At 39.0% G+C, this 27391-nt stretch overlaps 1 protein-coding gene across 4 annotated transcripts in view; it reads right to left on the reverse strand.

The window, feature by feature from the left end:
- Positions 1-218: 218 nt before the first annotated feature.
- Positions 219-27391, reverse strand: part of arhgap12b (Rho GTPase activating protein 12b) — a 42200-nt gene continuing 15027 nt past the window's right edge. Inside the window, exons 3-19 of one of the 4 annotated variants that reach the window (XM_057358523.1) lie at positions 14280-14540; positions 11268-11408; positions 11101-11181; positions 10697-10822; positions 9235-9306; positions 8993-9054; positions 8391-8472; positions 7949-8071; positions 7081-7182; positions 6716-6814; positions 6509-6611; positions 5514-5633; positions 5101-5199; positions 4895-4972; positions 4559-4693; positions 4152-4257; positions 219-1799 (exon numbers count right to left, since the gene is read on the reverse strand). In XM_057358523.1, the coding sequence (XP_057214506.1) occupies positions 1625-1799; positions 4152-4257; positions 4559-4693; positions 4895-4972; positions 5101-5199; positions 5514-5633; positions 6509-6611; positions 6716-6814; positions 7081-7182; positions 7949-8071; positions 8391-8472; positions 8993-9054; positions 9235-9306; positions 10697-10822; positions 11101-11181; positions 11268-11408; positions 14280-14540 (1965 nt within the window). In that variant the 3' untranslated portion in view covers positions 219-1624. The remainder of the gene's footprint in view (positions 1800-4151; positions 4258-4558; positions 4694-4894; positions 4973-5100; positions 5200-5513; positions 5634-6508; positions 6612-6715; positions 6815-7080; positions 7183-7948; positions 8072-8390; positions 8473-8992; positions 9055-9234; positions 9307-10696; positions 10823-11100; positions 11182-11267; positions 11409-14279; positions 14541-27391) is intronic. The other 3 variants (XM_057358524.1, XM_057358525.1, XM_057358526.1) reach the window with 3 other exon arrangements.

The raw sequence follows: 27391 nt of genomic DNA on the forward strand, positions 1-27391 counted from the left end.
CATACGAAATCTGAATCTTTGTAAGGGTACAAAGTGTTTTGCATAACAGCAAATGATCCTACTGAAGCTGCTGAGAAAAATAAATGAATTATAAAACGAAAAGCCAACCTTTGCGTTCCTCAAATGCAATTTTGTTTAATCATCAATGTAAAAAAAGAAGCCGATAGTTCATTGCATCATTTCATCTGGATATGAAGAGCTTCAATGTGACAAACAATGAAGATAAACTGCAACAATAACTCAGTCATCATCGCTTTAATATTATCCATGAGTTTTTCCTTTTTAATCAGAATTAGACGTCAATTTCAGAAACAGCAGTTAGTCTGAAAATTACATTCAAAATGTGCAGTTCACAAGGCATGACCCCCCCCCATTAATATTCATATTCTTCATCCGTACATCAACTAAATTAGATATTATCACTTGTTATTGACACACAAACTTCAAACCATTACACTTCAATTATTCATTTTTTTGTACAAGGTTCAAGCTTTTTTCAGTAATCTGTACATATGCGGAGTTCTATTAAAAAGCTGTTTCCCCGCCGCAGTACGATTCCCAGTACCATTCGGCCATTTTCTTGTCAGCTTCTTTGGGAAAGAGGAGATGAATACCGCGTATCGAATGCCAATCTAAGCATCTCACCTTTCGTTTTCCAGGAAGCCTCAAGAGATACTGTATGAGGGGGAGTTGGCGAGATAGCATTGTAGCCTTTGGCTGTTTTTCTGAGAGGCTTCTTTCACTACTCATAACACGGGTGTGGAAAACAACCTGGATCTTTGTTACACAATTCAACACAACACAGTCCATCAATCCAAGAAAACAACACGGGGACCTTCACAGGCCTCACAAACACAACACCACAAAACCTGATATTTCATTAAGAGGGAGTTCAAGCTCAGAGATTCTTATTGGTTGACATGGTGGACGAAGTGAGATGAGCATGTCAGTTATCCAATAGCATGTAGGGTTTAGAGTCTTTCCCATTTGAAACTGAGGATTCCTGAACTAATACTGATTATTACCTGTAGTCCATAGGTCAAGTAGTCATTGTCTAATAATACTGCCTTCTTAATACAGTGCACTTTTAGCTTATTCCACAGGAAAAAAAATATCCAAGTCCACAGCCTGGATACAAGATACTTGAGTTCAAGAAACCTCAGATTATCTACATTTCACTGCGAAGACTTCATCGGGCCACACAAAATGTCCGCTCAGTCCACAGTTGTTTCTCTAGTCATCAATACTGGCTAAGATGCAGTCCGTTCCAGTGTCCAATTTATAAAATCTTCCCATCTTCCAAAAACAGTGCATCATGGAGACTAATGACCATCCGTAATTGTCCAAAAGCTTATTCTAAGCCAAGGAATGACGCTCCAAACGAAAGAGATGGAAAGCAAGTTGTATATCGTCAAATATTAAGTGCATAAAGAACTTTCCTGTATTTATTCGTCTTTGTTTATATCCAGTCGTGAGTCTCAGTAAATCCACTCACATTTGCGTGTATATTTAAGCTTGGTCCAAGGCAGTGGCGCATTCTGCGTTTCGTTCTCTTTGTTGTGCAATGGATGAGATGATTTAGCATCGTGTTTACCGGAGTCACTCTCACGTGGCTGGAGATGTTCTACCTGCCAAATATGTTCTCATACTCCAGAAGGATGAGTTCTACAATCTGGTTTTGATAAACCATGTAAACCGCCATGTTGCCCGTCTCGATCTCCGGCCGTAGCAGGGTCGGGCCGAACACGATAGCCACGCTCTGTGTCGTCATTCGGTTCACCTCGCCGTGACCTATTACCCTGAAAATCAGAAAACAATACAACATTCACATTTACGGTTTGCGAATTGCTTTTTTAAACGGAACAGTCACAAACAACAAAGCGTCATTGTTTTTCAATGCAGAGTTAGTTTGACGATGAAATCGTGAAAGGTTTTCCCACGAGTAAATCAAAATTTGTTTGTGTTTCCTTAGCCACATAAATGTCAGACCGACGAACAAATCCACTCCGCATTAAAATGCCGCGTTCCAATTTCACATTAGGAAAAATGTTTAGGTATTGTGCTTAAATAACACAAATATAGATCCTCCCGCACACAACGGCGAAATGTCAGGCCGTAATTTTCCTGGAACGGTGTGCCTCCGTCCTCCATTTTGAGTTACAGTGGGCCGAGAGCCATTTAAATGCAAATGGAGGCAAAAGCAAATGTCATTGTGCATGTTTGATATAGCAATTACGAACGAGACTCAATACCGCTCCCAAATTACATTCAGAACGACACCGTAAGGTACGGCCCTGCGCGGAAACGTACGGGGAATAATTCACTCTGTTTGTAGAGTGAAAATTGAGTTTTCTTTGTTTATTTCCCACTTCATTTCAAACTAGAACCAAGTGTGTTGAAGATGCGTGACGGCACCTGCAACACATCTTTTGAATTTGCTTTAAAATGATGTGCGTGCACAGACATGCCGACAACAATAATCACAGAAGAATAGATTTGATTTTCTTGACATATAAAAGCGCAGTTATAACAGAAGGAGCAAGGGGCTCTGACCACGAGGCTGAAGGAGAAATGGTGCACTAGACTGAACAAGACAAACTCCCTAAAGAAACCCAAACTGATAAAAGATTCATGTTCCTCTCACCTGCCTCTGAGGATGCACAGCTTTATAGCTCATGATTATTTTAAGGTTTTCAATGATGACATAGGTACAGTTAGAAATGTATAGTTATAGAGTGACTTTATAATCATGTAAGTGTAGTTTTACCAGTGGATTAGCATCTGTATTGCTGGAAAATCTTACATGAATCTTCTATCCACACACTTTGTTTTCCAATTATGGCATTCTACCTAAATACTAGCCTTTGGGAGCCAAAAATAACTCTGTAACAGTTACGCTAATCTGATTCATTTTATACAAGTAGGTTTTCCTTCCATTTATTAATTATTATTTGGTTCCAATCTGACTGGCTGGATTAAAGGGTTAGCTCACCCAAAAAGGTCAATTCTTTTTAACATTTATTCACTATTCCAAACCTGTATGACTTTCTTTCTTCTGCAGAGCGCAAAAGAAAATATTTTGAAGAATGTTGGTAACCAAACAACCCCACCGACTTCCATTACACGGACACAAAACCACCGAGACATTTCTCAAATTATCTGCTTTTTTCGTTCCACAGAAAACCATTTATTTTTGTGAGAACTATCTTTTAAACACACATTTCAGAATGCATAAAACATACGTATTTATTTTTATTTAATATATTACCATGTCACAGATATTACGTAAGTAACGTAATTCGCACCTATTTGTTTTTGGACAAAAACTTTGATGACAAACTCTCCACACACATCTTGTGCTCATTTTTTTCAGCGTGTCTGTATTTTGTTTCCCAACCTTGATCATCACATACAAACACAGCAAACTGTGGTTGGCCATTAAACATGTCAATGAGATGATGTCTGTCAAAGTGGGCGGAGCCCAGAATAAGCTGTGAAATTGCAATACACTGATAAAACAGCCTGACACATCACTAAGAAAAACCCGTGGCTTGACCACAAAACAAAAAGCGTCCCAAATCGCTTATATTTACGTGTACCGTTTCTTCTAAAGGTCTAAAGCTTGATGTCACAGTCAACTGTTTACACGGCCCATTGACTAATTTAATTACATTCCTAAATAAAAGCCCTATGTGTTCTCTTCCTCTGTCACCTTGTCTTTTGCTCGCTCTATTTCTCAAGACGTTCTCTCTCGCTATCTGCGGCACGTGCATCACACCCAATGTCAATGCATCAGAAGGATATGGTGAATACCCAACCCCACTCTCTCGCTCCCCATGTCTCTCTCTCTCATAATGATGTAGTTGGCCAGTCTCCAGGTCTATCCCAGTAATGGATACAGTGAGATAACTCGATAGAGGCTTGCTGTGCAGATCACGGACCGCACCCTCCTCACCTCTCACAATCACACACACTCACTCACGTACACAAACACACACACTATCCAGCGCTGCCCTAAATCAATAATGAATAATGATGGTTTGGAAAGGAGGGCTTATTAACTCAAAATAGTAAATCTATCTCTGCTATAAAACACAATACTCAAGTAATACACTTTAAAAGGAAAACAATGTCGGGGGGGGGGTTCTTACCTTTTCAGGTGCTGGAATAAAACTTTCATTGTTTCCTGGTTTGGTTTTGGCAGCTGCTTGATTAAGTCTTTTATGGACTGGACTCGCTGCTTGTAATCGGAGTTTTCTGAAAATTAAGCCAAATGAAAAAGCCAACATGAGACAACTGGATAAAGCAAGATAAATGATTCCCAGGTCACATTGCTCCCTCTTGTGGCTGATGTGGTAAGCAACAATGAAACCAAAATCTCTGTACTGCACACTTATTAAATGTTATCATGATATACAGAAAATTAAACCTGAATACGTAGTAACTAATGGAATACCTATTACCAGTATAATAAATACTTAATGCAGTTCATTTCAAACTAAGTTTTTATTTTTTAGTATTTGGTTAAGTTTATATAAAGGTACATGACGGAACTCACTGATGGCCTCCACAAAATCGTTGAAGGATGTGTAGGTAAAGAGAGGCTCTGGAAGCTCCCGGAAAAACATCTTCAGAGCACCGGTGGTCACATGGATGTCCTCCCACTTATTGTCTTCCAGGTTTATTTTTTCATCTACGGGCATAGAAACATACTTTATACGCATACACACATTATATCAGCATGTGCACTGCAACAGCAAAGTATGCTTTTTATGAAATAATGTTCGTCAGGACCCTGCTTGCAAAACCCAGTATAACCTGCTTGTTGGATATTTTAGAGTAGACATCAGTTTGTGAGATACTATTGTGCATAAAAAAATGTATGGAGGCGTACCATGATTGACCGCAAAGCGCAGTTTCTGAATGACTGCCAGATTTCCACTGACTCTGTACAAGCCATCAACATTCAAGCCTAGACCAAAGAGAGAGACAGAAAGATGTGCAAGAGGATCCCAATGTTATAGCGAACAGTGTTAATGCCTAGAATGACAACTTTACGACTGCATTATTAATAAAACCTTGAAACACACACATATGTACCTGTATTCTCCACATGCTCAATGCACATCTTGACAAAGTTAGGTACAGATGTGCCCTCTCTCTGACATAGAGCTGTCAAACTGCAGCCAAACACCTGATCTGAAAACAAAAAAAGATGATTAAATATCAACTAAACATCACTTTCATTCATTGTTAAATTCAGAGTTTGATATTTTTACAAGTAGGTTTGTAACAGGAAATTTTATTATGTTTCATTCATTTAGGCATTCTCGGTTTATTGGTTATAAATGCAATTTTGATAATGTCATAAGGTTATATTTTTTAATAAACAGAAGATATTTTCTTCATCTTAAATAGATAATTCACTGGCCAAAAAAAGGAATACTGTAGATTAGGCCCTATATTGTAGCCTATTCACAGAAACATCCTCCTATAGCTTTCCATATTATTACCTTTGATGTAGCCTTTGTCTCTGACAGCCTGTAATGTGGGTCTCCGTGTGAGAAATTTCTTCAGCTTAAGTCTGGTCTTCTTCTGTTCGGATGACTCCATACTGGAAGAGCTTTTCATTGCTGCACAAACACACAGGCATGTGTATTAAAGGCGGGGTAACCGATTTCCGAATTACGCTTTAGACAACAGAGTCGGTCCGAGTACCAAAACAACCTTGTAGCCAATCAGCAGTAAGGTGCACAGTGCACAGGAGGGACATTAGCCGAGCCCAGCGCTGACGAAAGCGACAGATGGGGATAGGAGTGTGTTTGTTTTGGTGATTTGAACATCAACAACGGCTAAGAGAAATCGGACACCCCGCCTTTAACACTCTAGACTAGTTTTGACCGATTTATTTTACAGACGACTTCGGAAAACGTAAGCAACGCCGATTCATTGGGGGTCCAAAAGAACTTCCTATTTCTGTTTTTTAACACTACCCAACAGTTCACATACAATACAACCAACAGAACATTTCTAATCGAATCAAAATGTCAAAATTTCATTATATATGTAAGATCAACTTAATTGATGAACTGAATTTCCGGTACACATTCACCAACAACAGAGTGCCTCGAGATTATTTCTGATAACAAGCAAAAGAAACCGAGAAGAACCGTTACTTGGCTAAACTTGTCGCTCCAGTATTTTGAATTTAGACTCCGATACCAAGCTTAACCGCTAGATGTCAATGTACCATACGGTTGTTTAAATGCGACTGAACTACAGGACCCATTCAACTATTGTTTATTTGATAAAATGAACATACAACAATTATTCTACAGTAAAATAATAAAACAAATGAATATGAACATAATTCAAATAAAATATGAATTGTTATATTATTAGACACTAGCCAAACACAAACCGCAAGGTTAACTTGGGGGTCAGGCGCACGCGCGTCCGAGGAAACGGTCTTTAAGCGTAGAGAAGCTAGAGCCGTGTGTGTTTATACCTCTGTTTTTCTTGACGTCTTTATGATCTTTCTCTTTGTCGTGTTTCTCAGTTCCTGGAGACTCAGGCATGTCTTCTTCAATGGCCTCATCAGACTCCCATGCCTACAATACACACACAAAAATATCTCAATTCCAATGTGCATGCTTTTTATTTATACGTAGACAAATGTGCATCGTGTCGTGCGGTGTGTGTGTATTTCACCCACATGTGTGTTGATGGTCTCAGACAGGGCTCTGTACCAGTCATTAATGACACTGTCTATCTCTGACTGGATCAGCAGCTCTGTGCCCACTCTTGTCTTCAGCTGGAGGGGTCAAAGTTCAGATCAGGTTCATTGAGGTTATATTAAGCAGAGATGGGTCATTTTCTATATTGAATACTGATCATTTGTAACATATTGGTGTACCTATTGGTTATAAAAGCAATTACAGTTACAGTGATTTTACTACAGTTCAAGTCATTTTAGGCAATTTGCTTTATGTTGTGCATAAGAAACGGCTTCTCTTATTAACTGCAAAATGTCTGAAACGGTTCAAATAAACAGGATTTCCCAAAGTAAGCCGATTTTACCTCAATAACGTGTTTCTTGCTGGACTTCTCTTTGGATGCCCACTCGATTGAACCGCCTCTGAGGTCTACCGTGAATTCTGGTTTGGACTGGCTCCCTCCAAACTATAAAAGGCAAAGTTAGATTCAATGAGACCGTTTTTATAAGTATACAATATGAATTTTGCCATTCGCAATTTAAACTTCTCTTTAGTCCAGTGCTGTTAAACAGAAGTTATATTGGTGTTGCTGGGTCATGAGCGAGATACAAGGCACACTGCATTATAATGTGAATTAGTTTAGGGTGGCAGGTAATGTCCGGTAAAAGTTAGAATTGAACTTTAAATGCACAATGCACATACTTCAGTGTTTCAGAATTTATGGCCCAGGTTGGCAAAGAGCATTCCCACATTCTTCGGTATAAATGCTTTGTGCAATGCTTCATGTGGTATGTTACGGTAATCCACATTAAAAAGGTTTTTAGCCACTCCAATGACAAAATAAATCTGTTATAAAATACAGAAATGCATGCCAGCAATGTAAAGGTCTTAGTGCATCCATATTCACTTACTAACTGTAAAATGGTTATTTGACATGAAAAGTTTAAAGCACACCGTCTCCTGTTGGAGCAACAAAAGTCAAGCACAGAAGTGTAAAAGTAGGACATGCAGAATTAAAATGGGAGACAAGCTGCCCTTTTTGAGCTGACCTGGAAGCAGTTTAGCAACTTATAAATGCTCTCCAAGGCAATAATTGTGCAAAAACATTAACAAATGAGATCATTTGTTCTACCATTTTTCAAAACCGAGCATTTTCTGAACAGCTTATATCAAGGTTCAACTGTTCCTAGATCAGCTTTAAGGGCACATTCCGTCCAGAGTGGCTGACATACAGAGGAAGCCCGGCCACGCCTACAGTGCGTATAGGACACTGCAGGCCGGGGCTTAATCGAACGCTTCCAGTTACTTAGCAACGAAAGGAGGAGTTCAGGGAAGGAACCGTTGTGGCAGTACGACTTTGGAGAGACAGAAGATGGAAATAAGAAAAGAACAGAATAAGAGATCGATGCATGAAAACAGACTCACAACAGATGAGAGATATAAATGAAGGTAAGAATGTAGAGAGGTACACATTGCAAGACAGCTAATGCTAATTATCTCAATTTAACAATTCACAGACAAAACTGTAATACAGTCTGGGAGACTCCTTTAAAGTATTCAAAGCACGTAAACTAAACTAATGCTGTCTCTATAAACTGGTGAGGTGTTTTTAAAGAGAACATTTCCACCGCTTCCTCAGTGTAAGAGATGACTGTGAGATATACTGACACATACCCAGCTGGTGCCACTGCCCTGACCCTTCGCAAAGAGCAAAGAGGATCCCTGCAGGACGGTCCAGGTGGATGCCCAATTCTTTCTGCAGGGCACAGTGAAAACAACACACACGTGTCACAGTTCTTTTCCAAAAACAAGGTATTGAACATCAATACAAAGTATGGATGTTCATTAAGGTACAAGGTGTGCCTGACCATGGAAAAATATTAAGAAATGACTTCAAAATCATTTTCAGTTTTTCTGAATTTACTATTTAAAGGTATGTGTTTAAGTAAAATGACCATTTTTGTTTCATTCTGTGAACTTGTGACAACATTTCTCCCAAATTTACAATGTTTTGTTTTTGCATTTCTTTGCAAATAATGGAAACAGGACAAACTTGTCAAAAAAATAAAAAAATACTTGTATTTTAAAAATTGAATACTGCTAATAAAGCAAGTTCATATTTATGTTTAAATAATATTAAAGGGAATGTTGTCATTTTGTCACCCACACGACGTTCTACACGTTTTAAGATCTCCCTGGGTCCTCGAAACACAAATCAAGATATTTTTGATTACATCCGAGAGCTTTCCTCATAGACATCCTGGACATTCTCTTACCTGACTTTCTTTCCATGTTCAGTGATTTTGGTGACATTGAGAACCCCACACTTTTCTGAGGGCTACAGAGAAGAAAGAAATTATGAATACGTTGTAAAAGTAGATGGTTAATTCTGGAAATTATCCACAGTGATCATTTTTACAACTGATAAACATCTCGATTATCAACATGCAACTTCATGTTAATAGATTGTAAAGAGCATGCACACTAGCACACGGGTTAGGATGTACTGTATACTAACAGTTGAGGGGTGTTTTGGTGAGGAGGGACAAGAGTCTGATTCGGGAGAGCTGTGTTTAGCATTTACAGACTCCTACAAAAAGCAGAGAAAGAGCTGTTAAAGAGAGGTGGGTGAGAAGATGAGATGTGTTAAAGAGAGGTTAGATCCAGTCAGAAGATTCAATGCAGCAGACATCAGTAAACCCATGACGGTCATAACTATGATAATAAATCATGACGTTTCATAATTAATTTGCATAGACATGAACAGGTTTTGTTAATATGTTACTGAAAAAAGAAAGGTTGATGAGGAATTAGTATTAATACTGCAAACACAAACATACACAACTAAGGCCGTGTTCACACTTGACTTCTTTTTTGACAAGAAAGTTGACAATGGCGCTTTTTTAGTAAAAAAAACGCTTGCAGCATCGTGGTTATAAATAGCAGCCGACAATGTTCAAAGATAGCATTTGTGCACGAAGGCAGCTTAAAGAGACAGGCTTCATAGGCAGCGTAACGGAAGTCTATTTGAATTATAAACAGAGAGCGTCTTTGCTATAACTAATCACGTATTTAAAAACTACAATACTAATTTCTCGCTAGAAATGCAATCAAAAGTTATTGAAAGTGAAAATTTAACTTACATTTATACAAAACTATGCCCCAACGGGCGTTTTGGCCGCCATTTTATTTTTTCAAGCTTGAGCCTTCTCGACCAATCACATTTCTCGCATGTTGTTATGGAAACGGCAGGTCTCTTTCATTGGTTAGCTGTGAAAAAGGTGCTTTTGACGTAGGGCTTTTTTTCCAAAAAGTTCAAAAGACGCTCTGAGCTGCAGAAAAAGACGCTGGCGTTTGAAAAAGACTTTTTTGAAAATGTGGCTTACTCCGTAGGATTATAATGTAAAACAGACGCTAGCAGCTTCAAAAAAGAAGTCAAGTGTGAACGCGGCCTGAACACACATAAGCGCTCACAGACACACACATAAACATTACGCATATATTATCATGTACAAATCACAAACTGCACATCTTGAGCATGTTTTGATTCACTTTGATTGATTTTCTTGATTTGTGAAGTGGAGGAATCATAAAGTCTGTCAATCACATCTGTTTGGCTACAGCATAATGAGGCGACTAACTTCTCTGTTCAGTGATAGGCCGAAGCCCCTGGGGTATTGGTTAACGCTGAACCATCTTTTTCTAAAAGGCAGCTGAAATTGTTGACATAAAAGCAACATAACATCAGGCTGGTTTTGTAGACCATCTTTAAAAAACACTGAAAACAAAACAGAAGAATACACACCACATGCTCAAAAACGTCAAATGTAAGAGATCTAGGACTGTTTACAGTCTTATACAGGAGAGAAGTGTGTTAATCTACTGTCATCTGTATGGAGTAAGATAATGACATCCAAGAAAGCTTTCTAATTGGGTTTTGGTCTACTTGTTGGTTTTTACAGTAAATAAAAACCGTGTACCTTGTCGCCGAGGTCTAGCGCATAGGTGCTGTGTCTCCACTTAGTCAGTAAAATGGGTTCCTGTTGTTTCCTCTCCAAACTGTGACTTTTAGGAGCATCTCCAGAGTTTGGGGGAGAGAGATTATACTGGGAACAAACAAAAATGAAAAGAGAGAAAAAGTGAAGAATTAAACAGTCTATTTCAACAGTATTGTGGTGACAAACACACAACCAGAGGACAGAAATAAATCAGGAGGGAAAGGAGAGAAAACACAAACATTAAAGGCACCATGAACGAACCACAGCACCTTGTGTCCCCCTTGTAAACCCAACCCAAACCACACTTCCCCACCAGAGTAGATACCAGATAAGCATTTGCTGTGTGTGCGAGTTGAAAGAAAATAAACTGTGTGTTTGCAGCTTACTTTTGGTAACTCCCATTCAGATCGGGATCCATCAGCGCTGTAGTAGTACGGTCTGCCCTGCTCATCCACATGTTTAATCCACTGCCAAAATGAAAAAGACATTGGTTAAGCCATGTATCATCATTAATACAATGATGTTTCTATATGCAAGCAGCTATTTTCAGCACCTTCTCATTGGTGTATTCAGAGACGTAGAGTGTGTGACCATGTTCATCGAGTTCCTCAGACCAGCCTCTAGGGGGCGATCCGTACTGACTGTCTGCCTGACTGGAGTGAGTGCTGGGGCAGTTCTCCTCAGATGATAAATGCTGAGGAGCACAGTGGGAAAGAAAGAACTTGACGTCATGAAAAAAAATATTTACTTAATAGTCTGATTCCATCCTTAAATTTGCAACTATCTATTAATAAAACTATTAACTATATTAACTATTTTGTCCAATTGAATACATTTCACCATTAGATGGCAGCTATGCACAATGGAAAGTCTGAAACTTAGATCAAAACTGCAGATCATGCCTGCCCTGAATACATTTGGAAAATACGTTGAACATTTGACTCTTCAAAACACATTCTCCATGTTAACTCTTCTTAAGGTGAAGAGAACAACCCTACATAAACATTTGTTATGTGGTATCTACAAAAAAATTTTTTTCACTCAGTCCTGCCTAAAGCTGGGGCACTTGTCTGTTAAAGCTTAACGAGAATAGCATTTTTCCAAAGCTTAAATATAGATTGAAGACCTACTTCATCTCTGGCCTAGTTCAAACCTTCACATGGACAAGCATGTGGGCACACACATACACATTCACAAAAGCGTGAGTCAAAATCTGCTTTGATAGTGATGAAGATTTTTAGCTTTCCAGGAAATGTATGTACACCCTGAATGTCTGAATTTTGTAAATACTTCCGTGTGCATATTATGTTTTTGACAGACACTGACGTCATGATATTCAAATGATGGATTGTCAAATTTGAACACTTATTATTATTTTTGACAGACGCAATAATGTATGTTACGGGCAAGTATAAAGCATGCTGGAAATGTTCAAAATGTTTTTTGCGTAGTTCATCATACTTATATTACGAAATGACATTCAGCTGTCACAATTGTCACAAAAGGTTTTTTCGTTTTTTTTTTAAACATTTTTTTATTCAAAAACATCAAGTAAATAAATTTGTAAAAAACGTGTTGTTCCATTACTATCCCTTAGCAGAGTTTGCTTTGTATTAGAATTCAATGCAAAGATATTGTGTTTTAGTTGAACAGATGTGTCTTTAATACAACCGATTTGTTTTTCAATGCTCAGAACAGATTAAAAAAAATCTACAGACCGGGACATCAAATATGCAATATGTATTTTTCACAATATTCACACAAAATTCGCTTAAAAGATAGAACGCATGCATTTTTATTCCCATTTGACAAGGCTGTTAGATTTTTGGATAGTAGTGATCTGTAAATAGGTCAAGCGAACACAATTATCACCTATCGGGCGGACACTACCTAATTTACATGTTATCTATTAATGTCATGTTTTCAATCTGTGTGTGTGTGTCTAGGAAGTATACACATTAGGGGTGGGCACCAGCAGGAAGTTGTGTTTATGTCATTAAACTAATAACTGGGTCACAATTTTAGTGGGTCACAATAAAGGAAGTGTATAGACCAATTTGGAGTCGACGTCACGGTTACGTCACTGCCAAGTGCGCCATACTGGTTGCAGAAAAACAGTGGAAACAAAGCAGCACTGAGTTAAACGGAGGAGACAATTCCTTCAAAAACGTGTTTTTGTGTTGTTGAATGTCAGAATAGGAATAGCAAAAATTATGGTATTATTTCCTATGGAATACCGTCGTTGAATATGCCATTTGAAGCTAAACAAGTCATTAAACGAACAGGCTGGACTGACGAAATCATCCGGATCTGTGTTTATTTTATTTCAGGTAAGGGTTTCTATAATCTTTCTAAATCTAACTATTTTGTATACCGTATCCGTGTAATTCTCTAGTCGTTACCAGTGGCGCCCCCAGGATTTTTTTTATGGGGTGGCACAAAGGGGCCAGTACAAATCTTAGGGTGGCACATTTCAAAAAATGTATTATGCCTGAATCTAATGGTTAAGAGTTTTGACATTGCCATTAATACTACTGGGAACATGTAAAGTTTTTACTAGTATTATGATTAATAAATATTACTACTATTATATAAATATAATAGATAAAATATATAAAAATAATATAAAAATAAAATTATTTAAAAATCTCATTCTGGTTGGGGGCCAATGACTTTTTGGGGGGGCCGGCACCCCCACTGGCATTACAAAGGCTATCTCTTCCGGGTTTTTCTGCAACCAAGATGCGTGCGCATCCCAATGTTCCCAAGCAATGTTTACAAACTAATAATTAGCCTATTGTATAGTGTATACTTTATCAGGGTATATACAGAAATCATGGAGCTAAATGTAATACTTTTTAAGACCTTTTTCAAGACACTTTACATTGTACATTTTAAGACCGCATCGCCTCACGTTTTAATCGGTTACATTGGTGACATCATTTACTCACCCTCAGGTTGTTTCAAACCTGTATAAATTTCTTTGTTCTGTTGAACACAATGAAAGATTTTTGTAAGAATGTTGGCAATTTTCAGTTCTGGTAGGACCATAGTAGGGAAAAAAATATTGTATCTTTTCTGTTCTGTTGAGCACAAAATGAGATATTTTGAAGAATTTAGGAAAACAAACAGTTCTGAGGCACATTTGACTACCATTTGACTTTTTCCTACTATGGTAGTCAATGATGTTCCAGAACTGAAAATTGCTAACATTCTTCTGAATATCTTTCTGTGTTCATCAGAACAGAACAAAGTAATTTATGCAGGTATGAAGTGACATGAGGGTGAGTAAATAAAGACAGAATTTTCATTTTTGGGTGAACTTTAACTTACGCTTACGCAATGATTAAATTCAGGCAAACTTTAGCATATGACCTCTTTGGACAAATATGGGAAATTTAATACTTTGGAAATTGGCATTTAAGACTTTTTAAGACTTTTTAAGGGCCTTCAATTATCAACTATTAATACTTTTTAAGACCCCGCAGACAGCTTGTTTATATAAATACACACACACACACACACAGACAATATCACATACACATTATATTATATATTACATTACCTCCATGTCCCCGGTGTTGGATGTGTCCCCGCGGCTGACTCCGTTGTCTCGTGAGCGGGGTGGTTTCCAGGTCCTCTCCTGAGTCATGCGGTTATAATAAAAGTTTCTTCCACTTGAGTCTTTATGTGTCTCCCAGTCACCCAGAATATGCAGCGGGGAGGAAGATGGTAAAGGTGGAAGAGACGACTGAGAGATCTTTAGCTCCTGGAGGTTGGTGTAGACGGGGGACTCTGATCGGCCCTGTCCGGTGGGAGATATGACCTGTCGATATAAGAAAGGTGCTCAAACTCTTTGCTTTATCATTAGCAGATTATAGTGAGTAGAAATGCCAAGGTCATGGGTTCAATTCATTAAGAATGCCCATAATGAAAACTGTAAAAAGTTAAAATAATAAGCTAAACGAGTTCAATAAAAAACTGTACGAGTTAGCTGTGTTTATGTTAGAAAGAATGTCTGCCTATTACAGAGACCACATTGTCGCTGATGAATGTCGCTGTTATTCTGGTAACATGCTGTGAACTGCAATGAAAACATACTGAACAAAACAAACCAGAGGTGAAATGAGCAACATTTACACAGGAAGTACAGAAATAGATGCCATTCTTTTACCTGAGACTTACAGTAACTAACACGGCACATGAACAAAGGCACCACTCAGCAGTATAATAAAAAGCCATATTAGCAATTAGGTTAAAAAACTAATAATGAACATTAAAATGAACTCAAAGTGAGATGCTACAGACCTGTAAATAAATCCACTACTTGTGGTTGGAACTGCCAGTTATTTTTCCAAGATGAACCTAAACATCGCATAGTCCCTAAATGAGGACAGCCAACCCGACAAAGCAATGACCTGTTGCTAACCTTCAAAAAATCTGACGGAATTCCTGTTTTTATGGAAAAGACTGCTGGCTAATCCACTCATCCATCCTTTCATGGAAACATATGGACCTCTTTGTCATACTGAAATAATAAATATTGCCGCTAAACTATAATTTGTTCTTATCTCCAAATTCTAATTTGAAATTGCATGTCTATTAATTTGCCAAGTAGCCCATATCTGAAGGTACAGTCTAATCTGTCATTGTATAAAATATATCCATTCAGGATGATACAAGATCTCAATGTAATAAACTACAAGATTCTTAATTTCTGAATAGCAAAACTAGTTCGTCTAAACTGATTTAGTCTTTCTAAATGAAGCACTACTTCAAAAAATCTCTAAGCAAAGATAAAAACTCCAAAAAGGGAAAACCGGCAGTAAAACATTATTGAATTATAAAAAAGGTAAACAAAAATTGCTTTAATTTGACCACCACCTGACAGGAACTGCTGCTCATCTGCTGAATATTTAACTCTATGTGATGCTCTTCAATTTAACGGAGAAGCTCAAACTCTTCAGCTCAACATATGCATACATGCTTTAACCCCATTTGCATATCTGTCCCGCTGTTGCTCTCGGTCTCACCCACACACACATATACTGTATACATCAGCACATAAAGCATGTTGCACTTACAGAGCACAGTCACTATTGTACTCTCCATTATTATACAAGAAAAGTAAAGACTCAAAATGGCCCCAAACTGAATAAGTTCATTTTATATATTCTATATAGAAAGCTTACACATCAACAAAAAGAACGTATTCAAATCCACACTCAACCACATGGAAATCTGTAAAGCACATCTAAGAGGAAACACACAGCACGCAAATAAGAAAATAAGCGCCAACAATAATGGATTATACAAAGACACAAGATTTATGATTCAAACTGAGAGACTATTTAAAGGTGTCTGTTTAGATGCATATTATTTTAAAATGTATAAGGTCCAGGACAATCTGTCTGGGTATGCCCCATCAATTTTGGGTAAAGTTCAATTAAAATACTTTTCATTTGATGTCATTATGAGATGTTATGCAATGCGCATGCTACATATATGTGGCCCAAAAGACGTCTGAGGTTTTTTTTTCAAACGCTGAGCAATCACTTCTGATAAAATGTATACTCTCTAATAACATTCAATACCCAATTTAATACGGATGTTGATCAAATAAATGCACAAATGTATGCGTCAACTAACTAAGCACTCCATTATTCATTAACCTCAAACAGTCCTGTCCCAAAATAATGCCATTCGTTGAGTCTGAAGTTGACATGTCAGACCAATCAAACAAAGAGAGCATTGTTGTGAAAATGCCAAGATGTAAAAAAGGTTTACAGTCTTCTGAAAGTCAGGCAACAACAGCTTGTTTATTTAGTTGTCTCACACACTAAATAGAGGCAAAAGACTGTATTTTATTTAAATTTCAAACAAACACACGCAATCACTTTTCAATTCAACACCAGAGCACCGGATCCTCAGTCATTCCATTCTTTTAAACTGCCACTAGGGGTCAACATTAGACAATTAAAGCCCGTGCAGGGCTGTCACATAAAGGTGACTAGCTGAAAGAAGGGATTGTGTGCAACATTCCTTTCCCTCCTATGCACCTCATAACTTATCGGGCAGTGTTGTAGGAACAAGACCAGATAAAAAAACAAAAACTCATCTGCCATGGTATATCTGCACTCTTGTTAGGATGTTGGTCTTACATTTACACATTTTATGGTTATGTGCCACATCTAAGCCATGTGTGTAGGGGATTTAAAGGGATAACACATTATCCTGCCAACTGCATGGCTACTTAGATTTATTTATTAGATGTGTTGAAGTCTCTATTTATTAAAATGATAAAAGAACACATTTTTTTGAAGGCCAATGTGTGACATTCTGTGACAAGCTGTGGCATACTAGATAGTTGCATAACAGTGTGAGTCAGGAGAGAGAGAGACTGTAAGGAATACCACAAAACTGTGACCTTGATCAAGATGTGTGTACAACATACAAGACAAACCGCATCCTGAATCCATCGCATTTTCTGATCGCCCTCTTCTCCATACAGACAGCCATATCTCACTGTCTTCCTCGTGGACTGAGTATGGATGACCAGCTTAACCTACATTTCCAGCTGAATGCCCTCCGTCAGGAAGCATCTACTCAAGCACACATTAAGCACATCTGTGACATATGCAGACCCATGGAGCTGCAGACACACGGGAACCCCTGGGGCCACACGAATGCATGTCGGCTCAACCAAACATGAGGTCCCACTATCTACAATATGAGACCAAAGGACAAAGCCACACGCGTGTGTGACCCCTTGAAGGATTGGTGATTTAGTGAGAAGGTAGAGAGCAAACTTTATAGGGAATTCCAGATCCATTTCATGCCCCAGTGAGCTCAGAAACGTCCAAACTCTGAGAGAGAAACAACCAATTAACCTTTAGGTCCATGGCACACAGCCCAATGCTGCGTAATACCACACACAGACAAACATCTCCTCCCATGCTGATCGCTAGGGATGCACCGATACCATTTTTTAAAGGCCGAGTACGAGTACCGTTTTTTTTTTTTCTGGTACTCGCTGATACCGATACCTATAACCGATGCCTGTATAATGTACAATAATGTTAATAATCCAGTATCTTACTGGTACATTTTCTTTTGTTTTTAGGTCTACTTAAATTTAAGTACTATTTTTTAATCAAGTTCTATTTTATATGATAAGTAGCACAATTTTAGTAGCACATTTACTTCAGTTTACTTAAGTAAACAATATACTCTGTGGTCAAATTATAAAAAATTAAGGGGGGTGGTGTGGTAAAATGTGAGTGTATTATAACTTGTTCAAGTCAACCGGACCTTTATTTTGACGGGACGCCGCAAAGAGCGTTTGTTTTAAGTTAACCGGACTTTTATTTTGACGGATCGCCGCAAATGGTGTTTGTTTATGTGTTCGTGTCCTCGTGCAGTGAAACGCTGGCGCTGAAAGCTCCACAAGCACAATGCGTCCAGTATCAGTACACGCAACCGCACCACTCTTTCACACACGGTAACGCAAAACAAGCAGAATACATATTTAAACAGTATCTGAATATTTCGTTAACTGTTAGCTGTTCAGCGCTAATTTCTTGTTAGGAAATGCCTGGATTCCTCGATTCCGTCCGCGTTTTCCGCATTGCGGAAATCATAGGGCTCTATGTATGTCACGTGAGGTATCGGTGTGTCAGTACGAGTACGAGTACGAGTACATGAGCTTGGTATCGGGCCATACAGATACTGGTATCGGTGACATTTCTTACAAAACTTGATAAGAAATTATGAAATCTCAGTCTGGGCAGCCTCGCACAAAACAGCGGTTTGTTGGGCTAAAAACTGAAATGGGAAGAAATGTTAAAGATGTTAAAATCATAAATCTGTGCATGTGGTAGTGAGTCTGCGCGAAAATGAAAAAGTAATTGAATCATGAATGTGTACGAGTGTATTGTGTGTGTAAAATCCTGGTGGGATTGTGCTTTGATGGTAGTCCCAAATCCGCTATGGCAGACGGCGTCGGCCCACAATGGATGCAAATCCCTGTGCTCTGATTGGTTCTCCTCATCTCCCCAAAAACCTTTATTAATTATTCAGTAATGTTGGAAAGGACTCCTAGTGAGAAACATGCTGTACTGATATTTCTGCGCCTGAAACCATTTCAGGGGTGTTTTGATTTTGCTTGTGTCCTCCCCGAACCACTTCCCAACAACTGCCTTTTCAAATTTTAAGGTGAATTAATATAAGCCACAAACTATTAGCGCATTGTTATTACACAACAGCACAGCTGGTAACTACTAAAAATGGAAATCCTTTGTCAACAAGTCATAGTTTTTATGTGGAATCCCAACCCAACAAGAATCATTAAAAATCATAATTGTGTATTTATTGTTTTATTATGTGATACACTGCATCGTTGTATTAAACACATATAAGATGATGACATAGCAAAAGCATGATACATTTTGAATACAGAAGACTTAGATTGTGTGCATATATAAAAAGTTGTGGTAAGGATGCTTCTGGACAAAAGGTTTGGTCCCGTCTCTCTCCCATCCCCCTTCCCACTTCTCTCTTTGCTGATGGAAGGATGAACAGTTACAACTGCACTACAGCAAAGCTTAATTGCATTAACACCCTCTGCAACATCCTCCAAGTAAACATCTTTCACACTGCACTTTCGTCCACATAATGTTTATGAAAAGTTACTTCAGAATGACAGAATGTAGCAGAAGCAGCTTGAAAGTGACTAATCCTGACTGACCTGAGATCTTCGGCCTGTGACCTTCAGGCGTAAACTCTCACAGATGGGGTGTAATGCGTACGCTTTTTGTATTGCTTTTTCATTGCGTTGCTTTATATTGTGTTGGATCGCATTGTATTGCTTTTCCCAATGAATGCATATAAACTTCTACTTTGAAAATAAGTTAATCCCTATTTTTGATGTGTGATTTGAAATATCGTAACATTTGAACATGGTAAATGTATTTTTAGCTTGACTGTAGTTTAACTACAGTATGTTTAGTTTGGCAAGCTGCACTTTAGCAACATGTTTGTATTTGGCAGCATGGCTGTCTATGCAGTCACTTTACAGTGACCGTAACAGTCAATTTATCAACCAATCAATAAGTGAGGTTAAGTTTTATTAGAACCACACAGCACAATATATCTTTCACATAACATGTTCTTCCTACACACCCACCTCCAACAGACAGCCCTTGAGAAGCAAAGCCCCTTGACTAATGAGAAAGTCTTTCATTAGTTTCTGTTGCGGTATTGGCTCTTGATAATTACATAGACTGTGGGTTACCAGGCTATATTACAAGAGTCTTAGCAGGGTGATTTAGCAGCGATATGGTCACTACAGTACCACAGGCCTCATGCCCCAATGATAGCCATGTCATTTAAACATGAGGGCACTCAACAGTGCCCCGTCAAAGTGATGTGTGCCTAGGATGGGACAGGCCAAGGAAGAGTAAAAAAAGAGAAAGATAGTTCAGCGATTGTCCTTAAAGGTGCCATGTGCAATATTTAGCAGGAACTCTTGAAAGTAACAGAATATACACATAATGTCTTCAGAAGTGTCTTCAAAGACCTTACATAATGAAGCGTTATGTTTTTATTACCTTAGAATAAGCTATTTCTATCTACATACACCGCAGGTCCCCTTACATGGAATTCGCCATGTTGTTTCTACAGTATCCCTAAACGGACAAACTGCTCTACACAGAGTGTTTAATAAATACGTTATCTCCTTCGGCAAAGAGAGAAAACGTGACAACATCTTTGGTTAGGTTTTTTTTAAAGAGCATTTAAAATAGTCAACATTACCAAAGCTCAACAGACAGCGACAGCTGATGCCCTGACACAACCTGGAGGGGTCTTTATGGGGCTTATGTTGGTCTCCTTTCTGAACATACTAAGAAACAGATTTACACACACACACACACACACACACACACACACGCACGCACGCACGCACGCACGCACGCACACACGCACACACACACACACACACACACACACACGTGCGCTTTACAAGGACTCTCCATAGGCGTAGGGAGACGAGAGGTTAACCAACCACACAACTAACACTATGTTTAATTCATCTAACACACATTAATGCAGGTACGACACATCACAAACTGTTTTTTTATCTGACTTTATTAATCATATCAGTCTTATCAGTTCACAGATAATTTGACTCTCAAACACACAATCACATCACTGAGGAAATTGATCTGAATGAAAACTGAATCGCATAATCTTGTCAAGGTGAAACAAATTAGCGGCAGGTCAAACAGCAGCATCAGCCAAACGACAACATAGAAAATGAGACGCAATGATGCTATCACTTGTTGTTAGTCTTAACCAAATCCAATACAAGAACCCACAACCGTATGTTTTGGAGCGATCGCATTTAGCACGTAGATTGTTAACAAAGGTATTGTGTTCGATTGACTCGTGTGTTTCCCTGGTGTTGGTTCATCACCCTTGTACACACAAGCACAGCAGGTTTAACAAAATGTCCTAGATGCTCGCCGAACGTCTGCCACGTTGACTAAAGGGGATGGCGGTTCTTGGTACAGACAGCACAATAGCTATTCAGGAACGGTTGCCCTCAGAACAACTCACAATGACTCAACAAAGAGGAACAGAAAGATGAATACACAGACAGGGGCGATTTAGTAGAGACAGAAAGGATTTTCATAAGTGTCTGTTTCCCAACACAGGCAGGATTGAGAGGAGGATTTTGGAAAGATTCAAGAGTGTTCTGGAAGTTTGTGACTGAAAAGAAGATATATGACACATAGGGCTTGTGGGAAGGGAATTCCAATTATGCAAATCTATACAAGTCAATGGAGCAATATGATGCCGTATGTTTGGTGAAGGACACCCATGCATGCCCTGGAGAAGACCTTTCGATGCAGAAATAGACCCAGAACAATGTGCCTTCTCACAATGCCAACAAAGCCAGTGTACTGACAGAACAAAGCGTATATGTGAGGACACTTGTACAAATGACATGGGCTAATCAGCAAAATGATGTAAGCGGCCACAATGACGCAACCTGCACCTGCCTCGCTGCCAATACAGCCTCAAAAAACAACTGACATCATTTTTCTCTCCTACACATCATCATTCACCTCATCTCTTGAAGGTCAAGTTATGCATGATATCACAGCACAAAAGTACAGGGTTTCCAAGGCATGAAAGATTAGAATAGAAATGTACGTATGTATGTTACAACATTTTTTAACTTCTACTATATTTACCTTATTGACAATTCAATATGTACTTATACAGTATATAAATACATACACACACATACATATACACTACACTACACAATGTCTTCAACCCACAACTGCAGCACATCACACTAGCAAGAACCCGACATGGTAAATGTCTTCCATTTATCACACTACTCTACTCATTTTCCCCTTCAGTGCTCAGGCACTCACTCTGTATTTTGGAGATCGAATATAAGAAAACCATGTAGGACCGAAAGCGCCCCGCGCTGAGAAAATAAAGACTGTCCTTCTTTTATTGATGAGCGATACAGATGTAACAAAAGTAAAAAGACAGAAATAAGAAATTTGAGGTAGGACACAAAAGGCTTTCTGACCCAAAAGAAGCGGAGGCAGGAGTTAGGCACATAGAGAACATATTAAGTTAAATATAGCAGCAGTGAAGTTCTCTTTAAATAGGTTCTATCATTAGGACTTTAACCATTGTAAAGTGCAAGAGAGAGAGAGAAAGAGAGCAAAGCAATGGCTGAGCGAAAGCAGGACGAGTAGCCTGGTACGCTCAAGGTCTGCATGCAGTGCACTGAGGTCAAATGTCATGGCACTAGAGGTCAACCGAGATGCAGTTCACACGCTCCGCAAAGTAAGGGTGCCATTTCAGGCGCCAAGGGTCCTGTGTCAGGGTGTAGGTGCGAATGGGGTCGACACTGACAGCGATTCAATTGTGGGAGGTCGGCAAGTCATTGCACTGCTGGTTGCTATTGGGCATTTATGATTCCAAAGCAGTCTGCAGCTCACCATCGAAGTAAATATAACTTATGTTCCATTATGTGCTATAATCTATATAATGTTCGTGTGTATGTGAGAGAGTAACATCAATGAAATAATGAGTCAGCAGTCTGGGCACATTTCATTGGCCGGCCGCAAAGAGTTGCTAGGCAGGGCTTTAAACAAAAGAGCAATGTTGTGATTGAACAGTGCCGGTTCAAGCTCTGCACCATAAGACTTCTGCTGATAATAGTCACAGGGCTATGTCTCCCCTAATGTCCAATACATCACGCCTACTCGCCACCCCACACTTTGAATAATGCATACAGCAATGTGTTTGTGTGCAAGAATTGTGTTTGGCTTAGAGTCTTTGGTTATACTTCAGAATAAAATGTAAATACCAAAGTCCAAAGGAGGCTAAAAGCTTCATTCTGCAGCCAAATTTATCTGTCATTTGGGCACTTTAGTGAAAATATGAAATTTCCAGACTGGCTAATGCGCATTCCAAAGACATTTGTTTAGAAGTAAAAGTCTGGCCTTCCAGTTTTACAGCCGCTAAAGGTTTGAAATGACAAAATTTTGGGGTAAACTATCCATTTAACTTCTCTACATAGATGTAACTACGTTTATGTCAGAATCAGAAGAGCCCAACGCTTATCATTTTAGAGCTTGTTTCCTCTCTGCCTCCTCTTACTCCACAATTTGTCCTCTCAAGGTGACCCACATAGTACAGTGCAGTGCGTGATAAACTAGTATTAACCTGTCCCGGAAACTGCCAATCAAACAAGACTTTCTAGCATGCGTTATCCACAGGGAAATGTCACCACAGTGCTGTGTTTTCTTCACTTTAACCTGCCAATTCAATAAGCACTTAGTGTTACATTTATAAGAACACTTCAGAAACATTACTGTCAGCGCCAGCTCAGTCATAAACCATTAGACCCAGACAGAGAAGAAAACACGACTGGCAAGCAGCCGACACACAACATTTGAAAGGCTTTGGTTCAATCTAGGCTGAGAAGTTTTCTGCAAAAATAACAAATCAGGCATTTATCTATTAGAAGAGATACAATGTACTGGAAAATTCTTGCGCTTCTTATATGTTAAACTTTATGTCATCAGGAGACAAGCACTATCAATCATAAAGTAGATTTGTCACTGGATGTGTGTTATTTAGGGATGCACCGAAACGAAAATTCTTGGCCGAAGCCGAACATGATGTGAAACCCTTGGCCAAAGGCCGAATAATACCGAACACCGAACATGTTTTTTTTGCATTTCTTCTATTTATTAAGCTATTTTTTTCACTATTGCACAAACTGAATAGTCAAAATGTGCTTTTTATCATTTGTCTTGCATTTCAATAAAATACAATACAACTTAATATAAAATTGAGCAAAACAAAGTAAATTCAAACCAAAAAATTGAGCCCTCTCCCTTCATGAATAGCTATTAATTAGGCCTATAACTGACTGATAAAAGAATGTAATGTAAGTTACTCTGTACCCCTACAACAAAACACTTCATTAAAAACTGTCATTCCACATTAGGCCTATAAGCTAAAAATACGAATAAACTAAAACTGTTGGATTATTATAAGCTACATTGCAAAATGATTTGAGAAAAAAAAACATCCAATGCAAACAATTCTGACTGATGCTGACTGACAACCATATCAGTTCACGTCTCTCCTCCAAACTCCGCCCACAAAAGCTGACTGTTCTCTCAGAAGGTGCACTCATGGCCGTGATGCACACAACATACTTTGACAAGTTGTTTAGTACAGGGAACTGTGTGCACGCGACCAATGTATGATGTCAAAGCATGTCGCGAGCGGCAGGGCTACTGTCAGACAGCCCGCTTCCTTCTGAAGTAAAGTTACCGACCGGTAAAGACGCTTTCATTCGGAAATTTACTTCCGGGCGGCAAGTCCCGGTGCCATGTCTTTCTCTGACACTTTAAAATGCTCCACACACGCACACTAACAAAATGTTTGCGCGGCAGTAATAAAGCGCACACGCGTCTCTCTCTCTCTCTCTCTCTCTGCGCTGGTTGCTGCTTGATCGTATCACGAGTCATGTTCGGTAAAATTTATTCGGCCATTTCACACATTCGAAAAAAACTTGCGTTTTTTGCTATTTTCGGCCGAACATTTTCGGTGCATCCCTATATATCTTAAAGACAGACAGAATCGCTGACAGCATCAGCACAAGTGAAAAAAGAAAATGCAGAAACAGTCGTTTTGTCACAGACAGAGAGGAAACGGTACCATTGTGAGGAACAAAACGGCAAACAAAGACAGGAAATGAAGTTCAACAGAAGTGATGTCTGGGGCACAGGTGAGAGACGACCGCTAAAGTATACAATGTGTGTTTAATGACATGACATAACACTGCTTTTACCTCAAAAGTCAGGACACGTTATAATATAAACACATATTTAAGACATTTTCTTATGGGCATATAGCACAACAGTCTTCTTAAAGAGCATGAGAGAAAAAACAAGAGTGAGAGAGATGGTGGGGAAATGATGGGTGAAAGGACATTTGGATGTGACAGCGTTCTCAAGCACACCGGATTTGGCACAGACAGATAATACACATTTCTTGCCGAGCACCAGAATCTCCACCCTAAACCTGAAAATTCAATTATCAGAGGACGAGAGAGAAAGTGAAAGGAGACGAGAGCGGGGCATAAGCTAAAGCTTCTACACTCGCTGTCATGTCACTGACGTTTCCTCTACAGAGAGATTTACCATCAAGTCTTGTTGAAATGTTGAAATCGGCTTACGTATTTTAAATCATTTCTATATAAACCATACAGTATATAAACTTCATATTTAAAAAAGCAAACAGTGGTTGATATGAAATGTTGGTCAGACTAATCATCACAAAACTATAGCCACCTCCAATGTCTCTCTAATGCAAAGTTATTTTGTCTACGAGTCTCTGTGTACGTATGCGTTTTCCATGACCATGAGTTCCAGAACATCATCTCTTTCTTTGTTGTCCCACCCACACATCTTGCAGCAAATCCTTCTGACGTTGTCTTTCTACTGCCTCTCCACTGACTGATTATATGGGAGTACTTTAGTTGTAATAGAATGGTAAAGAGGCATGAAGACCTCTGTCAAATCTCTGATAATGTGGCTTTTGTCAGTCATTCAGTAGTTTGGAGGCTCATTCTCTCCGTATGTCATTCAACGATGACGGCATGGCTCCTGCAGTGTCCTACAGCTCCGAGACAAAGCAGACGTTTAACGCAGGTTAAACTGCTGTTTCTACTGGTGATTCTAGAACTTTCAAAGCCAATGAAGGAGCTTTCGGTCCCTGTGTGCATGCATGTTTACTGGTTGTGATCCAAAAACGCTGGCTTAATGAACACAATGACACAGCATGATATTCAGAGCACACAGGCATAAAGAAGAGAGAAACTCCTGGCAGCACCTCTATAAGAAGCTGTTTATAAAGACTTTTGATTTCTTAACCTATAGGTTTCTTTAGATCAGTGTTGCCAGATTGGAAATGTCGAACTATCGTACCAGAAGCTCAAAACTATCGTATTCGGAAGAAAATTATCGTACACGAGTCAAACGTACAGAATACAGCTTCTTTGGCTGCTCCATAGACTCTGCCTTCCTCTTCGCCTTTCACTTGTCTTCCCCTTCCTTTTCAGGACTGACCTAAGGGCAGCTGCAGCGGTAACGTCAACTTGTGCGCGGGAACGCTAACTTGTGCTTGTGAGAGCGAGTCATTTTCCACAATTACTGGCCAAGAAGATGTAGCATGTGGCATGCGCAACTGCACGTTCACGTTCTTCTCACAATCACGATGGCAGACATGGGATCCACAGCTAGATCAATAAGTATAGAAGCCATATGATTACAACGACCATCATTTGAAGTGTCACAAAATTCGGAAATGATTGTACATTATTGAATTTTTTTCATTATTGATCGTAAAGAGGTCAAACTTATGGTACGTCTGGTACAATCTTAAAAGTTGTACGTTTTTTTTACTTCAATTTTCTTGACAAAACTCCAAAAAATTCCCATTAAAATGATAATACTCCAGCAGCCTAAGCGGCAGAAAAAACGCAAAATAAGTTTTTTGTGAACTCAACTCAACTTTATTTATATAGCCCTTTTTGCAATTTTCATTGTTAAGTAAAGCATTTTATTTTAAGCCCATCTTCTATATTTACAGTCTATTACTGTAATTAGATTTTTTTTTACCATATTTCAAAAATAAGTGAAAATGATATTTTTTAGAACCCATTATAACTTCAAATTTTGTCTACACGTCGCATCGCGTGGCGTCCGGTGTAGACATGGTGTGAGTCAGCCACAGTAGTGCTTCGAAAAGGGAGGGGTGAGCGTTGGAGTGAGCCGTTGGTTGCAATTCGCAACCTCACCGCTAGATGCTGCTAAATTTCATACACTGGAAAAGAGCTGAAACGATTCCTCGAGTAACTCGAGTTATTCGAATACAAAAAATCATCGAGGCAATTTTTGTTGCCTCGAAGCCTCGTTTAATCCATTTAACTACAGTACACACGGAGCGCTGCGTTTCCCCACGGACCGTTATTACTGACGCACAGCCCGCTAAAATCTATTCATGTTACAGTCTCATGCATTCACCGTGAGACACACGCATTTTACTCTGCTCACACGCGTTTCT

Source organism: Triplophysa rosa, linkage group LG18 (genome assembly GCF_024868665.1).
Source record: "Triplophysa rosa linkage group LG18, Trosa_1v2, whole genome shotgun sequence".
NCBI lineage: Eukaryota > Metazoa > Chordata > Actinopteri > Cypriniformes > Nemacheilidae > Triplophysa > Triplophysa rosa.